The sequence below is a fragment of the Sus scrofa genome, chromosome 14 (assembly GCF_054392235.1).
Source record: "Sus scrofa isolate SSC_HxYL_T2T_F1_AM1 chromosome 14, Sscrofa_HxYL_maternal_Yorkshire_Landrace_v2.0, whole genome shotgun sequence".
NCBI classification, from domain to species: domain Eukaryota; kingdom Metazoa; phylum Chordata; class Mammalia; order Artiodactyla; family Suidae; genus Sus; species Sus scrofa.
The window spans coordinates 54,237,132-54,255,343 of NC_139396.1; the positions used below are offsets into that span (position 1 = coordinate 54,237,132).

The 18,212-nt window shown below is 44.6% G+C and overlaps 1 protein-coding gene across 27 annotated transcripts in view; it reads left to right on the forward strand.

Annotated features, from left to right (window-relative positions):
• Positions 1-18,212, forward strand: part of CIT (citron rho-interacting serine/threonine kinase) — a 176,147-nt gene that overhangs the window by 2,600 nt on the left and 155,335 nt on the right. For all 27 annotated transcript variants that reach the window (XM_021073543.2, XM_021073545.2, XM_021073548.2 and 24 more), the window contains exons 3-5: positions 6,768-6,909; positions 10,782-10,957; positions 16,575-16,676. In XM_021073543.2, the coding sequence (XP_020929202.1) occupies positions 6,768-6,909; positions 10,782-10,957; positions 16,575-16,676 (420 nt within the window). The remainder of the gene's footprint in view (positions 1-6,767; positions 6,910-10,781; positions 10,958-16,574; positions 16,677-18,212) is intronic.

The window sequence follows — 18,212 nt, forward strand, 5'->3', positions numbered from 1 at the left end:
TGGAGAAATGTCTATTCAGGTCTTTTGCCCATTTTTCAATTGGGTTGTTGGCTTTTTTGCTGTTGAGTTGTCTAAGTTGTTTGTATATTTTAGAGATGAAGCCCTTGTCATTTGCATCCTTTGAAACTATTTTCTCCCATTCTGTAAGTTGTCTTTTTTTTTTTTTTTTTTTACGGTTTCCTTTGCTGTGCAAAAGCTTGTCAGTTTGATTAGGTCCCATTGTTTTATTTTTGCTTTTATTTCTGTTGCTTTGGGAGACTGACCTGAGAAACCATTTGTAAGGTTGATGTGAGAGAATGTTTTGCCTATGTTCTCTTCTAGGAGTTTGATGGTGTTTTGTCTTATATTTAAGTCTTTAAGCCATTTTTGAGTTTTTGTGCATGGTGTGAGGGCGTGTTCCAGTTTCATTGATTTACGTGCAGCTGTCCAGTTTTCCCAGCACCACTTGCTGAAATAATACATATATATTCTTTTGCAGATTTTTGTCCCATATAGGTTATTACAAAATATTGGGTATAGTTCCCTGTGCTATAGAGTGAGTCCTTATTGATAATCTCCGCCCACACCGGGCTGCACCTGTGGCATATAGCCAGGGATTGATTCTGGGTCACAGCTGTGACTTATGCCACAGCTATGGCAATGCTGGATGCTTTGCATACTGCACCAGGCTAGGATTGGACCTGAGCTGCTTCAGGGACAATGCTGGATCCTTAACATGCTGAGACATAGTGGGAATTGTATGTGGTAGTGTGTATGTGTTAATTCCAGACTCCCCTTTATCCCTTCCTCCTGCAGGGAGACCCGTTTTTATGATTTCACACACTTTACACTTCAGTATAAAGTTTGTTCTTTTATTAAAGAAAAGAAAGTAAATGAACAAAGACTACTGTATGGACCAGAATTTCTGTAGGTGTAATCCTATTTCTTTTTCATTCAAGCCATGTTTGTTTGTTTTATTTATTTATTGCTTTTTAGGGCCATGGATGGGTATATGGAAGTTCCCAGGCTAGGGGTTGAATTGGAACTGCAGTTGCCAGCCTACGCCACAGCTCGTGGCAATGCCAGATCCTTTTTTTTTTTTTTTGTCTTTTGTCTTTTTTTTGTTGTTGTTGTTGTTGCTATTTCTTGGGCCGCTCCTGCGGCATATGGAGGTTCCCAGGCTAGGGGTTGAATCAGAGCTGTAGCCACCGGCCTACGCCAGAGCCACAGCAACGTGGGATCCGAGCTGCGTCTGCAACCTACACCACAGCTCACGGCAACGCCGGATCGTTAACCCACTGAGCAAGGGCAGGGACCGAACCCGCAACCTCATGGTTCCTAGTCGGATTCGTTAACCACTGCGCCACGACGGGATCTCCAATGCCAGATCCTTAACCCACTGAGCGAGGCCAGGGATTGAACCTGTGTCTTCATGGATACTAGTCAGGTAAGTTTCCCCAGCGCCACAACAGGAACTTGAAAGGATGTTTTAAATTAAAAAAAAAAAAAAAAGTTTTGATAAATACCACATCTGTGAAACCCACATTCCTCTCAAAATAAAGGACATTTCCATCACCCCAAGAATATTAAAACTTAATGTTGTGAGATTATTTCCAAGTAGCTTTTTAATTCTTTTGTTTCTGATGTAGATGGAACACCGTTGATACAGAAATTCTTGTTTGACTTTATGTATTCACAAGTCAAAGGGACAGTGTAGATAGTGGTGAGGATTAAGGTTTGCATCCTGATCCCAGCACTTGCTGTGTTACCTTGGGTGAGTCAGTTGCCCTCTCTGAAACCATTCGTCATTCTTTATAATAGAAGTTATGGCACCTAATTTACAGAATTGCAAGAATTAAATGAGATAATCCCTGTAAAGTACTTAGTTCTTTGCCCAGTTCTTGGTAAGCCCTTTATAAATGGTTACTGTTACTGATAATAAGTGTAGAAATAGTATTAGAGTAATAAGGCATTTATGTTCACTTAGCAGTAGTTATATTTAAGAAAATATTTTTGTAGAATACCTGTATGATGGTAAATGCTAATACATTCTTTTTTTTTTTTTTACTTTTATGGCTGCATCTGCGGCATACGTAAGTTCCCAGGCTAGGGGTCTAATTGGAGCTGTAGCTGCTGTCTTATACCACAGCCACAGCAACATGGGATTTGAGCCATAGTTGTGACCTACACCACAGCTCATGGCAATGCTGGACCTTTTAACTCACTGATCGAGGCCAGGGATTGAATCTGCATCCTCATGGATACTAGTTGGGTTCTTAACCTGCTGAGCCACAACGGGAACTCTTTTTTTTTTTTTTTTTTTTTTAAATTGAAGTACAGTCGACTTACAGTGTTGTGTTAGTTTCATTACTAATATGTTCTTGAGGACATTTTTCCCAAGATGCTGGTATTGGAGATGTTCAAACAGAACAGAATGGAGATGGACTGAAAGCTTAAATGTCACCGTTTTAAGTCATAGGATATTTTTACTAATGAGTAATCTCTTTTCCACCTCAGATGACTGGAGTGCTACCACTTTTTAGCCCCTTTATCATTTTACACCAAAACCCTTCCAACTAATAACTTTATTAAGGGTTTATAATGTGTGGATAGGGAGCAAGGCAAAGATAGGTCAGAAACATGCAGCTTGTAAATGGCAAAGCCACATTCCATTTTTGCTCTGTGGACATGTAACTGCTGGGTGACATTGCCAGAATGTGTCAGAGTTTATTAAGTGTATTTTATGTTTAAATGTCATTATAATAGCAAGGATTGTGGGTAAATCCTGAGTTCATCTTTATTTTACTAATGAGCTCCTCCCAACCCCTAGGAAGGCTATTAGTTACAAGCATAGCATACACCTAACATTTGCCTTATATGAACAGGTAAGGATACTGATTTTTTCCTCACCCAATGTCATTTTAATGAAGTTTAAATAGAGAGGAGTGATTTTTGTTTTCCATTCAGGTAAGTACTTTGGACAGGGTCTTCGTTTCTATTTAACCGTGTTTCCCGTGAGTGGTTGGCAGGCCTTTAGACTTTCAAGCCAGCAAAGTTTTACAAACTTGCTGGGCCAACCTAGGTTTGCCAGATTTATCTTTTGCCAAGTAAGGGATATAAAAAAACAAGAAGGAAAAAAAGTGAAAACTATTATCTTATGGTCCTTTGATTTCATAAACAAAGGACATTTTAAGAAACACCGTGAGAGGAAGGACATCTTTTCAGGATAAAGGATCATTTGACAATTTGAATACTCTTAGCTTTGTAAAAGTGTCATCATGTGATGGTCATTTTTTTTCCCATTTCATGGCAGCCTTGAAAACTTTGTTAAGACTCAGTACTGTATTTGGGAACTGCTGTGTGCACTAAATTCATCAAAGAACAGAAGAAACAAAAAATCTTATTTTTCCAGCTAATGGCAGAACTCTAAAGTGACAGATATGATGGCCTTTTTTGACCCAGTGCTTTACAAGCCTGGTTGAGGTTTGACTCTCTTGGGCGCCTTGTTAGTAAAACATATTCTTTTTTTTTTTTTTTTTTTAAAGTACGCCTTTTTTATTTTATTTTATTTTTTTTGTCTTTTTGCCATTTTAGGGCCGCATCCACAGCGCATGGAGGTTCCCAGGCTAGGGGTCTAATCGGAGCTGTAGCTGCTGGCCTACACCAGATCCACAGCAACGCGGGATCCGAGCCATGTCTGCAACCTATACCACAACTCACGGCAATGCCAGATCCTTAACCCACTGAGCAAGGGCAGGGATCGAACCCGCAACCTCATGGTTCCCAGTCGGATTTGTTAACCACTGCGCCACAATGGGAACTCCAGTAAAACATATTCTAAGCTAGAAACCGGGGAATTCTAATTCAGTAGATTGGGGTTAGAGCCCGAGAACCTGTTTATTATTATTTTTTTTCAAGTATAGTTGATTTACAATGTTCTGTCAATTTCTGCTGTGCAAGGGAGTTCCTATTGTGGTGCAGTATCCATAAGGACACAGGTTTGATCCCTGGCCTCACTCACTGGGTTACGGATCGGGCATTGCCTTGAACTGTGGTGTAGATCTCAGATGAGACTCAGATTCTGCATTGCTGTGGCTATGGTGTAGGCTGGCAGCTACGGCTCTAATTCAACCCCTGGCCTGGGAGCTTCCATAGGCTGTGAGTGTGGCCCTAAAAAAAAAAAGAAAGTTTCTGCTGTGGAGCAAAGTGACCCAGTTATACATGTGTACATTCTTATTCTCACATTATCCTCCATCATGTTCCATCACAAGTGATTAGTTATAGTTCCCTGAGCTACACAGCAGGATCTCATTTCTTATCCACTCCAAATGCAATAGTTTGCATCTACCAACTCCAAACTCCCAGTCCATCTCCTTCCTTTCCCCTCCGCCTTGGCCAGCACAAATCTGTTCTCCATGTCCGTGAGTTTGTTTATTTTCTATAGATAGGTTCATTTGTGCCATATATTAGATTCCAGACATAAGTGGTAGCATACGGTATTTATCTTTCTCTTTCTGACTGACTTCACTTAGTATGAGAGTCTCTAGTTTCCACCCATATTGCTGCAAATGACATTATTTTGTTCTTTTTTATGGCTGCATAGTATTCCATTGTGTATATATACTACATCTTCTTAATCTATGCATCTATCCATGGACATTGAGGTTGTTTCTATATCTTGGCTATTGTGACTAGTGCTGCAATGAACATAGGGGTGCATGTATTTTTTTTTTTTTTTTTTTAGGGCCACACCCATGGCATATGGAGGTTCCCATGCTAGGGGTCAAATTGGAGCCAGCCTATGCCACAGCCGCAGCAACGCCAGATCTGAGCCGCGTCTGCGACCTACACCACAGCTCATAACCCACTGAGTGAGGCCAGGGATCGAACCTGTGTCCTCATGGATGCTAGTCGGGTTCATTAACTGCTGAGCCATGATGGGAACTCTGCATGTATCTTTTTTAATGGAAGTTCTGTCTGGATGAATGTCCAGGAATGGAATTGCTGGATCATGTTGTAGTTCTATATTTGGTTTTCTGAGGTACCTCCATACTGTTTCCCATAGTGGTTTGTACCAATTTACATTCCCATCCCACTGTAGGAGGGTTCCCTTTTCTCCACACCCTCTCCAGCATTTGTTATTTGTAGACTTATTAATGATGGCCATTCTGACTAGTGTAAAGTTGAGAACCTGTTTTTGTTTTTGTTTTTTTAAGTTCTCCAGGGTATTCACATGTAGCTAGTCTGTTTCTGTTATCCAGTGTTGGGTAAGGAATCACTCACACAGTTAAAAGCAACAGTGATTTATTTTTTATGATTCTGTGGGTTGGCTGAGTTCACCTAGGTGTTGGTTCTGGTCCACCCTGTGACATTAGCTGGAATCACCCAAGGGGCCATATTGAGTTGGGAGCTTGGCTGGGCCTGGAACATCTGGGTGCTGACTGCTGGCTGGGACACCTCAGAGTTCTTTCACTGACCTCACTTTATAAGGTCTTTCAGTATTCATTCAATGTAACCCTGGCTTTGTGATTTTTTTCCCATAAATCGTAAGTATCTTAGACTCCATAGGCTCTATGTTTCTGCTGCAACTACTCAACTCTGCCATTGTAGCACAAAAGCAGCCATAGACAGTGTGGCAATAGGTGTGGCTGTGTGCCAATAAAGTTTTATTTGTAAAAACAGGCAGTGGGCCAGCCAAAAAAAAAAGGTGGAAGTAGAAGCTGCCAGACTACTTAAGGGCTCTAACTTAACCTGACAGAGGGTCAGTCATGTCATGTTCTGTTGGTGGAAATGAGTCACTGCAACAGCACAGATTCACGGAGAGAGCAAATAGATTGAAGCTCTTGAAGGGTGCAGTGGCAAGTACCTTCAGAGTTGGAGGAACCATTGGCGGCCAGCTTTGCAGAGAGACCTCCGCACAATCCACGGCCTGGCACATGGGAATCATTGCTCTAGACAGGGGGTAGCAAACTCATCTTTGAGGGCCAGGCAGCAAGTGAAAAGGAATAAAGTGGGCCAGGTGGAAGAGCTACGAGTCAGATCTGCAGTGCAGTGCAGAACACACTCACTACCCCGAGGGGCAGTGTTTCCCAGCTCTGCTCAGCATCTCCAGGCTGGAACGTGGAGGCAGTGTTGCCAGATCTGCCAGTGTTTCATGAGAAGCCAGAAATCCCCCCACCCCCCCATCCTCCACATTTTTTTGTGTGTGAAATCTCCTGATTTTTCAATATTGGCAGATAACTCAAATTATTTTAAATACCACAGGCCAAACATAACATGTCTGTGGGCTAGAGACAGTCTGCCAGTTTGCAGCTGTTGCTGGAGAGCATGAATAAATTCAGCTTAGTGCAGTCGCTCCATTCACACGACCCTAGGTTGTTTGAGTGAATGAAAGACACTGAAATTATGTTAGCAAATCTCTGGGACCAGAGGAAGGAAGCGGTTCTCATGTCCTGCTGCAAGGACACTGAGACTTGTCCAGACCAGCAGGGTCGAGAGTATATGTTCCTTCGAGCCTCAGACCATACAGAAAGAAGGACCTTTTCTTACTCAGCATGTGCCAGCGAAGTTCTCCCCAGGTGCCAGGAGAAGAAGCCCACAGTGATGGCATCATACACGTGACAGCTCAGTGGATGTCACTTTAGACAATGAAGCCACCAAATTGTGCTGTTAGCATGTGTCGTGAGCAGTTAGTTGAGCTGGTGGCTTGCAATTTGCTCTGCGTGGATGTTATTGATCAAAGCTTTTCATTATTGACAATGTCTCCATCTGCTGTTTGCTGTTTTTAGGGGAAACCACCCTTCATGACTCAACAACAGATGTCTCCTCTTTCCCGAGAAGGGATATTAGATGCCCTCTTTGTTCTCTTTAAAGAATGCAGTCAGCCGGCTCTGATGAAGATTAAGCACGTGAGCAGCTTTGTCCAGAAGTGTAAGTGTGTGGAACTTTTTTTTGAAAACTGTCTGGCTTAGAATTGGAAGAATACAGGACTTCCAGTGGGGAGGGTCGGATGATGTGTTCATGTTTGGTGGGAGTGGGTAAGAAGCCTGCTCTTAGACAGATGCAACTGTAAGGTCAAGTTCCACTTGTTGTTGGGAGATGGGGTAAGTCAAGGCTTCTTGGTTGCCAGTGCCAGAAACTCAAGTCATACTAGCTTAGGCCAGAAGGTGCATTTTTTTTGGGCGAGGTCATGAAACTGTGAAAGTCCAGGGATGGGCCAAACTTTAGGCCTGGCTTGTCCAGGGTCTTAAATAACGTCTGCTCCCATCCTTACCCTCACTCAAGGCTGCTTATTCATTAGGCATTGTAAATGCAGTGCATAGCGCCCACCATATTTAATTTGATTTGAATTTATTATACATAGCTGAACTTGATTTTTATTTATTTTAAAATCATAAGAAAAATGTGGGTATAATAATAATAATGTATAATGATTCTGCATTGTATTCATCTTTATACCAAGTGGCCATTTGTTTTATGGAGCAAGACGCTGGCAAAGCAAAGTGCCTTAGGACTGTGAGAGCGGTACATTGGCCCTGCCTGCACCTTGTTCTTGACTCTGCTTGACTTCATGGTGGGAAGTTGGCTGCTGGTTCTCCAGTTTCATATTTTTTAACCTTACACCAGTGATTTTCTAGCAATCGTGATTTTGTCCCCCAGTGACATTTGGCTGTATCTGGAGGCATTTTGGTTGTCACAGCTCCCCAGATTCCATGTGCCAGGCAACTGCAAAGGGCTTGAATTGGGCACCATCTTTGGAGACTGGCACACTATTCTGCCTGGTATGCGTCCTCCACTGTCTGTATTCATGCAGTCCCAGGGGAGGTTCTCATTGGCTCTGCTTTAGGTCATTTGCCCACCCTTGACCAGTCACAGGGCAAGGGTGTGAAGTATTGTGACTGGCCTTATCTTGGTGCCTAGAGGTCCAGGGCACTGTGGTCACCAGGACAGCATGGAATAGGGGATGTGCAGTTGCCCAAAGGAGCTGGAAGTTTTGAGTAGATAAAACCAATATACGTCATTGTCTTTTTTTTTTTTTTTAGGGTGGCACCTGGGACATTTGAAAGTTCCCAGGGTAGGGGTTGAATCGGAGCTGCAGCTGCTGGCCTACACCATAGCCATAGCAACGCAAGATCCAAGCCAGATCTACAACCTGTGCCTCAGCTTGTGACTAATACCAGATCCTTGACCTGCTGAGTGATGCCAGTGATCAAACTCAAATCCTCATGGATACTAGTTGGGTTCTTAACCCACTGAGCCACAACAGGAAGTCCCAATATACGTCAATGTATATTGTACAACATGGTGATGTGGAATGGTCTCTTAGGATTCTGAGAGCATCGTGGTGTTTTTGCCTGCAAGTGGTTCTGTTTTATGATTGAGATGCCCTGTGGTTGCCAGTGACAGACCCAGAATTATTAAGCTGGAGAATGCTGTAAGCAGCGTGGGGGCCCAAGGCCTCACAGAACCAGGAGAGAATGGCCTTGTGTGCCAGCAGTAATAAAATCAGGCTCAACCCTGAAAGTTGCAAGCCAGCATGTTTGGGGAATTAATAATTCAAAACCCAAGTACTTGATCTGAAAGAAGCTTGGAAGAGGACAGGAAAGAAAGACTGGGGTTGGCACTGTGATGTCAGGGCACAGGGGAAATACCGTGCAGCTTTCCATTTTGCTTTTGCATGGAATTCTCTGTGAAGGCACTCTAGATTTATTTTGTTCTTTGCATTGGCCACGATGAATTCATGCAGATCCACGTACCACTCTTGCCTGATTGCCCAAGGCACCAAAAGCAGGGGCTTTTAGGATGAGTAGTTGAAGTAAGCAGTGCAGTCAGTGCAGTGGAATTCATCGTATGTGCTTTTGATGCAGGTGAATTCAACTTCACCTGCGCAACAAAGGGTATAGGTGACAGCAATTAAGACCGCGTTGGCTAATTCATCGATTGGCTACTAAATGACTGCAGTTGTGAAATGGCCTTTCCCTGACTCTGTTCCTCTCACCGTGTGAAGAACTTGCCAAGCAAATGTAACTCTAGACTGTTGCTCCCACCTTTATCTGGTGCCCAGTCACAGAGACAGTGATTGCTCCAACATGTGGGATTTCACATGTTTTGATCTTAAACATGGCACTTTCTGAGGGCTTTTCCAGGTTTTTTGTTTGTTTGTTTGTTTTGTTTTTTGTTTTTTTTCCTGACCACCCCACAGCATATGGAGTTCCCAGGCCAGGGATCAGATCCAAGTCATGGTTGCAACCTGTGCTGTAGGTTCGGCAACTCTGGATCCTTTAACCCTCTGGGCCAGGCTGGGGATGGAACCTGAGCCTGGCATTTCAGAGATGCCACTGATCCCGTTACCCCACAGCAAGAACTCCTCCAGGGTAATTTTGATGATGTGTTTCCCTCGTCTCCCTTTGGAGTGTGACCCCATATATGATGCAGTTTCCTGATGACTCACAGTTTCAGTCGGTGGGTCAGTCATGGATGTTCCCCTCTTTCCTTTAGATCATTAGAGTCGTTGCACATCCAGTGGTGCCCCAGCTTAGTGTTATTAATAAATGAATGTTGGATTCCAAATTCGCCATCCATTTAGTCCGTACTTTAAACACTGAAGATTTGTGAACTAAATGTTTGTATCTCCTCCCAATTCCCCGAATTCATATGTGCAGGCTCTAACTCCCAGTGTGGTGGTGTTTGAAGGTGGACCTTTTGCGAGATAATTCAATTTTTAAAAAGAGTTTCTAAGTGCCCATGGCATGTGAGTTTCTGGGCCAGGGATTGAACCTGAGCCCCAGCAGTGACAACATTGGATCCTTAACCTGCGGAACCACCAGGGACTTCCGATAACTCGATTTAGATGAATCCCTAAAGATGGGCCCCCCTGATGGAATTAGTGCCTTTAGGAGAAGAGGAAGAGTGACCAGGGCTCCCTTTCCTTCTGCCACATGAGGACGCAGGGAGAAGGTGGCTGCCTGTCAGCCAGGAGGCAGGTTCTCACCAGATCTTGGTCTACTGGCCTTCCCAGCCTCCAGAACTTTGAGAAATAAATGCCTGTGGTTTAAAGCCACTTGGTTGATGGTATTTTGTTAAAGCAGTCAGAACACGTGAAGCCATGACCCAAGAAATTGCACTTGGAAAAGGAATGAGACTGTTTGCTGAGAGAAGAAGATAGTTGCAAGCCCATCCAGATGAGTGAATGTCACCTTTTCAGGGCCAAGGTCGAGGCTGTATTTGGTTCCTTGGGCTCAGGCTTTTCTTTTTTTTTCCCTTTTGTGGTGCTACAGAATGAGGAAAGGAAGGTATTGACTGACACCATCCAAGGGAGATAAGACCTGGGCTAGTGGGATTAAACTGAGCAGGACACACGTAGTCAGAATGGAATGATCTGGATGTCAGCTCCAAAGTCAGCTGAGATGGGGATCCTGTTGCCCACGTCCTGTTATAAACCCATCTACACGCCAATAAGCACGTTGGACCAAACACTGCCCGGCAGCCTTCAGAGAGGAGGACGACAAGCATGATTTCTGTTCTCCTTTCCCTCTTTGCTACGTCTACAGGATTCAAATCATAGCTGCCATGGAAACTGTGCTCTCGAATTTCTGGAGCCCTTAATTTTAACTTAACATAGAAAAACACTTTTGTGCTGATTTTATAATTATTCACGACAAGAAGAAAGGGACTACATGTCTCTTGACAGTGAGGGAAGACATAACAGCACTCCTTTCCTCCTTCCTCTTCACCTTCATACAGGTGCGTGTGTTTGAAGCACATTATTGATCCAGAGGGGTCACTCTCAATGTCTTTTGCAGATGCTGATGTCATAGCTGAGTTGCAGGAGCTCCAGCCTTCAGCAAAGGACTTCGAAGTGAGAAGTCTCGTGGGTTGCGGTCACTTTGCCGAAGTGCAAGTGGTCCGAGAGAAGGCGACCGGGGACATCTATGCCATGAAAGTCATGAAGAAGAAGGCCTTGTTGGCCCAGGAGCAGGTAGGAGCATTTACCATCACGGCTTTTCCCTTTGTGCACCAGCATGTTCACTGTCGAGATGATCATTTGCGGACCCGACCTCTGGGATGGAGCCAGTCTTCCTCCGTGTCTCTGGCTAATTCTGATGGCACAGCCTGGAAGGTCTTGAACTGATTTTGACTAATTTTGAAGATTGACAAGCTCCCTTTGGTTGCTCGGTCATGATTCGATAGTTGTGTATTATCCAGTACCAGCTTGGCCTTTTCGCTGATGAATCTGAGATGATCTTTCATAACCATTGGCTAGGGCTTCAGAGATGTGTGTGTGTGGGGGGGAGGGGGCTGAGTTAAATAGCCTTTGCTTTGGCACCCATCTTTTTTTTTTTTTTTTTTTCCTTTTTTCTTTTTAGGGCTGTAGCTGCGACATATGGAAGTTCCCAGGCTAAGGGTCAAATCGGAGCTGTAGCTGCAGGCCTATGCAACAGCAGCACCAGATCCAAGCTGCTTCTGCGACCTACACTGCAGTTCATAGTAACGCTGGATCCTTAACCCACTGGGTGAGGCCAGGGATCGAACCCACATCCTCACGGATATTAGTGGGGTTTGTTAGCTCTGAGCCACAGTGGGAACTCCGGCACCTGTCTTACATATTTGTGTTGGGGGCCCATGTATTTGATTTTACACCAGGCTTCTGGAGAAATGAGATGGTTCTGTGGCTAGGGAGCCGCTGGTTTGAGAGCAGGTGAGAAGTTACCTTTCTGTCTGTGGTGTTTTTCTCCCTTTGAAACAAGGCTGTTGCTACAGACGTATTGATTCATTGTCTGTGTTTCTAGAGTGACTGCCGTCAGCCTGGGCTTTCAGAGAGCAGTTCGTTAGTTACCCAAGTGGGAGTGCACATCATGTGCTCGGCCTTGCAGCCTGCTCCGTGGGAAGCCTGTACAGGAAATCAAATCTCTGTGGCTGTTGTTTCAGGGATTCACAATAAGCTTGGAAAGTGGAGGAGGGATGCAGATCCATAAAGCAGACGCTTATCTGTTTAGCATCACAGAAGAGGGAGCAGTTAGCAAGTTTGTGGATGATGGAGTGGGTGAGCCCAAGGCAGTTAGGGAAGGTTCATGCTGCTGAGAGGGAATGTGGGTTCAGAGCAGAGAGGAGTGAAGAGAATGTGCCAGGTGAAAATGTGGCCCATTCTCGAGGTTTGAAACTGGGAATGCTATGCAGATGTGGTTTTGTTTGTTTGCGGATTTTTTTTTTTAACGTTTTAGGACGGAAAGGCTGGGAAATGGGGAGAAAGGTGATATTTGAATGGCAAGGGGGTGATTGGTGACCCTCAACCTCAAGAACCCTTTTTGGGAGTTTCCTGGTGGCCTAGAGGTTAGGGATCCAGCATTGTCACTGCTGTGGCTCGGGTCACTGCTGTGGCACAGGTTTGATCCCTGGTCTAGGAACATCTGCATGCCACAGGTGTGACCAAAAATAAAACCCCGTAAACCAAAAGACTCCTGTTTTGGTTAGTGTGGTAAGGAATACATCCTGACCACTTTTAAGTGTGTTGGTTCAGTGGCATGAAGTATATTCACAATGCTGTGCCACCACCACCACTGTCTGCCTTCAGAACTTTTTCATCTTTCCAAGCAGAAGCCCTGTACCCATTCAAGAGTAAGTCCCCACTTCCCCCAAGAACTGTTGTTTGGCATCGAGGTTTAGTCTGTGTGACGGTGAGGGGTCATGTGGGCTTTTGGAAGGAGGAGGTCGGGGTCAGAGTCTGAGCACTTCAGTGAATTGCCGTGGCCTTCAGTCAGAGAAGCAGCCAGGGGCAGGAAGCTGCTTGTCAGAATCCAAGAACACTGAGGCCTGCATCCAGGAAGGAAATGTGAGCAACTTCCCAGAGATGATAAAGGCCAAGACGTGGCAGACCATTCAGAGGAGCAGGTGGAAGAGGCTCACTCAGCCTCCCAACCCCTGAGAACCACCTGTCATCAGACCATACCTGCTGAGCTCCTGTTGCATCTGTGGAGTTTCTAGGTCCTCGGAAGAGGCATTAGATGTAGCCTCTTGCTGCTTATGTTTCAGGTGGAAAATGGTGCATATAAAAAGAAACTAATCTAGGAGTCCCCACTGTGGTGCAGTGGCTCAGGTTGCTGTGGAGGTGTGGGTTCGATCCCTGGTGTGGCACATTGGTTTAAAGGACCCAGCATTGCCCTAGCTGTGGCTCAGATTCAATTCCTGGCCCAGGAACTGCCTTATGCTGTGAGTGTGGCGGTAAAAATTAAAAAAAAAAAAAGGAAGCTAATCCAACATATGCCATACTGCAGGCAAGCAGCAGAGACACTCAAAGGTGTGCCCTCCTCCAGGGGAGTGACTTGAGGTGACCCCTGTGTGACTGGAGGTGGGGAGGGTTTTAAAAATCACACACACACACACACACACACACACACACACACACACACACACACACACACTCAGGAACTAATTAAAGCCACCCACCTACTCCTTAACAGGCACGGTGAAGCTTGGGAATTTAAGGGCATGAGGAGAGAGAAGTCAGCACAGGGAATGAGTAGAAGAAAGTGCCATAGTGGAGGTGAGAAGAGGTAGCATCCTACAAACAGGATCTACCACCCAAGAGGAGTCAGCACACCCTCCCAGAGCTCTGTGAGAACCAGAAGAGGTCCCCAGGGACCGTATGTTTTAATGGGAGCTTCAGAGTTCAGACGAGGAGTCTATGGTAAGCAGGTGAAGGTGTAGACCCTTTAGTTCAGCCAGCCTTCATGGGACACTTTTTACGCTCCAGGAAAAGAGAAGGATCAGTGGATCTGGTGCAGTGGATTACGGATGGTGGGTTGGTGTTTCCCAAAACGTGTTAGATATTTAACTGGCAGTGTACATGATGATTTTAAGTAGTAATATAGACAGAATTTTTTTTTTGTTGTTATTTTTTTATTTTTGGCTACACCTGAGGCATGTTGAAGTTCCCTGGGCCAGGGACTGAACTTGCAACACAGCAGTGACCTGAATAACAACAATGACGACACTGGCTCCTTAATGGCTAGACTACTAGGGAATTCCTGGACAGAACTCTTTTAAAACATTTTATAGTTTAGGAGTTCCTGTCGTGGCTCAGTGGTTAACAAATCCAACTAGGAACGATGAGGTTGTGGGTTTGACCCCTGGCCTTGCTCAGTGGGTTGGGGATCTGGCGTTGCCGTGAGCTGTGGTGTAGGATGTAGATGTGGCTCGGATCCCGCATTGCTGTGGCCCTGGTGTAGGCCGGCAGCTACAGATCCGATTCAACCCCTGGCCTGGGAACCTCCATATGCCGCAGGAGTGGCCCAAGAAATGGCAAAAAGACAAAAAAAAAAAAGAAAAGAAAAAAGAACAAAAGAAAACCTTTTATAGTTTAATATTAACTGATATATCAAAACATAGGATGGTGTTGTTGGAACTAAATGGAAGATTTATTGATTGATTGATTTATTCATTCATTCTTTTTATGGCCACACTTGTGGTGTATGGATGTTCCCAAGCCAGTGGTCCAATTGGGGCTGCAGCTGTGACCCATGCCACAGCTTATGGCAACACCAGATCCTTAAGCTATTGAACGAGGCCAGGAATCAAGTCTGCATCCTCACAGAGACAACATCGAGTCCTTAACTTGCTGAGCCACTGCGGGAACTGACTAGTATCCATGAGGACATGGGTTTGATCCCTGGTCTTGCTCAGTGGGTTAAGGATCTGGCGTTGCTGCAAGCTGCAGTGTAGGTCACAGATGTGGCTCTGATCTGGTATGGCTATGGTGTAGGCTGACAGTTGCAGCTCTGATTCGACCCCTAGCCTGGGGGCTCCCATATGCCACAGGTGTGGCCCTGAAAAAGAAAATAAAAGTCAGAAAATTAACCATGATAAATTGCCACCATCTAATCCTCAGCCCCACTCAATGTTCACCATTGGTTCCATGGTCTTAGAGCAACAGGATGCATTTCAGAATCACACATGGCATTTAGTTGTCCTGTCCCTTTGCTCTTTTTCATTTTTAGGGCCATACCCGCGGCATATGGAGGTTCCCAGGCTAGGGTCTAATGGGAACTATAGCTGCCGGCCTACACCACAACCACAGCAATGCCAGATCCGAGCCTCGTCTGCGACCTACACCACAGCTCATGGCAACACTGGATCCTTAACCCACTGAGCGAGGCCAGGGACCGAACCTGCAACCTCATAGTTCCTAGTCAGATTTGTTTCTGCTGTGCCACGATGGGAACTCCCCTTTGCTCTTTTTCAATCTGAAACAGTCTCTTAGTTTTTTGTGGACTCTTATGACCTTGGCGATTCTGAAGGTTGTAAGCCATTTATTTTGTAAGGTATAGATTTGTCTGATGTTGCTCATGCTGCGATTCAGGTTCAGGCCAGAACATCACAGATAAGATGCTCTATTCCTCTCACTGCATTCCAACAGGTGAGTCTCAATTTCAGATTGTCACATTCCTGAGGATGTCACTTTGGTATTTGCCATGCTTTTCCATTATGGAATTACTCCTCTCTCCTTTGTAACTACAAACATCTTGGAAGAAGCTATTTTCAAACTATGGAAATATCTGTTTCTCATAAAACTTGCAATCCATTCATTTATTTATATCTGTATTGACTTGCATTTTCCTGTCAGTTACAGTCCATTCCCGTCTTTATATATTTTTATACTCAGATCTCAGATTGTCCTTAATTTGGCCAATGAGAACCTCTTTAGGTTGCCTTTTTTTCGGGGCAGGGGATATTCCTCCTCTGAGTTCTGTGTTGCTTTTTGATACAATAAGATGTTCAGGCTCTTGTACATGACCTGCCCCAGCCCTGCAATCAATCATTTCTCCATGGAACCCTGTGGGTTGTTTTTTTGTTTTTGTTTTTGTTTTTTTTAAAGTGGAAAATGGTATTTAGAGGCCAAGATCAGGGTACTAGGTGCTCTCATTGGTATTGGGATGTTGTTGCTCCCTTTCAGTTGTTGTTGGCCCTTTCAGTGGCCAGAGCCAGAGAATACTTGTACATGTATGCAGTATACCTACACACACATAGTTAAATCTTTCTTTCTGTATTTATCTCTACATGTTCACACTGTGTCTTCACACCACCGCCTTCAAGTCCAATCCAGCCTCACAGGGTTCATTCTACTTTTCACATCATGTTTGTAACTTTCTCCTCTATCACCCTTAATAATTTTTTTTTGCTTATTTTATGCACCCATGTGCATCCAAGCTACAGTCTTTGCTTTTGCCCCCTCCCCTTAGTGGACTCAGATGCCCTGCTCTAGGGTTCTTCTCCATCTAATGGCTTGAGGACTGAAATGTTGAGGAAAGAAAGGTGAAGAGAAAGATAGATAGATTTGAAAGAAGTAAGTTGACTTTAAAGGAAGATAGTAAGCAAATAACCAGACACAGAATATATGGATCTGGAAAAAATGGTGAGTGAAGTAGGTGTACGTGTGAAATTGGTGGGATGTGGGGCTAAATGATGGCTTAAAAAAAAAAAACCAAACTAGAAATTATCAGTTGAGGCTTAAAGAGAGAGCAAAGGGCATTGCTCCCCCTCACATTTAGTTCTTTATGTTATAATTGTCTAAACTGTTTATTTCTCCCCCCCTCCCCCAGGTTTCATTTTTTGAGGAAGAACAGAACATCTTATCCCGGAGCACAAGCCCTTGGATCCCCCAGTTACAGTATGCCTTTCAGGACAAACATAACCTTTATCTGGTGAGTCTTTCTATCCATCTTTCTAGAATCAGTGTGATGTTGTGTGACTCGGGTAGCACGGCGGTAGAATTGAATGTGGTTCTTTTTTTTTTTTTTTTTTTTTTTATTGTTGCCATTCTTTTTTTTTTTTTTTTTTTTTTGTCTTTTGTTGTTGTTGTTGCTATTTCTTGGGCCGCTCCCACGGCATATGGAGGTTCCCAGGCTAGGGGTCGAATCGGAGCTGTAGCCACCGGCCTACGCCAGAGCCACAGCAATGCGGGATCCGAGCCGCGTCTGCAACCTACACCACAGCTCACGGCAACGCCGGATCGTTAACCCACTGAGCAAGGGCAGGGACCGAACCCGCAACCTCATGGTTCCTAGTCGGATTCGTTAACCACTGCGCCACAACGGGAACTCCCATGAATGTGGTTCTTGTCCATGCAGCCTGACCCCTTTCATTCATCCTCATGCTTTCCTGATGCTCACGTGTCTGCGTGTCCTTGTCCTAAAGATGGAAGGGCTCATCTGTTTAGAAACAACCCCATTTATGGCTGGATGTGGTGGATCAAAGGGCAATAAGGAAAAGTCACTTATTTGGGAATAGTCTGATAGTACCTTGAACAGCATCATGTTTTAAATTTTAAAAAGTGAGATACTGCACACATTGCAGAAATGGTATGCAATAGAATGGAAGATTCTCTGCCTTTCTTTCTAATCCTTTCCCCAGGGAAACAAATGTTAGTGGTTAGGTATGTCCTTTTTGACCCTTAACCACGCCTTGTGGGGAAAAACATTCCTCTGTCTATTCGTGTAACATATGTATACAGTTTGTTTTAGAAATACGGTGTATCATTGTCTGCTCTGCTCTTCTGCTTGCTTTTTGTCTTTCAGTGATTTGTCCCTGATACCGTTCCACGTCCGTGCATGCAGATTCACCTTATTCTTTCGAGCGGTGCCATGGTTTCCCTTAGGCTGTGTCTAGCTTAACTTATAGGATGCTAACATGCATTTAGAGGCCTTATTTAGGTTCTTGGGGGTTTCAATTCCTAAAGTTGGAAAAAAAAAAAAAAGGTAGGAGTTCCCATTGTGGCTCAGTGGGTTAAGAACCTGACACAGTGTCTGTGAGGATGTGGGTTCGATCCTTGGCCTCACTCAGTGGGTTAAGAATAAAGAGTTGCTGTGAGTTGCCATGTAGGTCGAAGATGTGGCTTGGACCCTGAGTTGCTGTGGCTGTGGGTGGCATAGGCCGGCAGCTGAGCTGCAATTTGACCCCTAGCCTAGGAACTTCCATATGCCGCAGGTGTGGCATAAAAAGAAAAAGAAAAAATGCAAAATAAAGGTATCTTAGAAACAATTTCCGTTCCAGATTCAGCCTTTGAAACAAGACTGTCCTCTTACCTTGAAAAACTTTTAGAGAGGCTCATGGAAGAGAAAAGGATAAGCGAGGGACGGATTCCTATTTGTCCTGAATTTCTACTGGCCACTGCCACAAGTTGTGGTGTAGGTTGAGGATGTGGCTCGGATCTGGCATTGTCGGTGGCTGTGGCGTAGGCC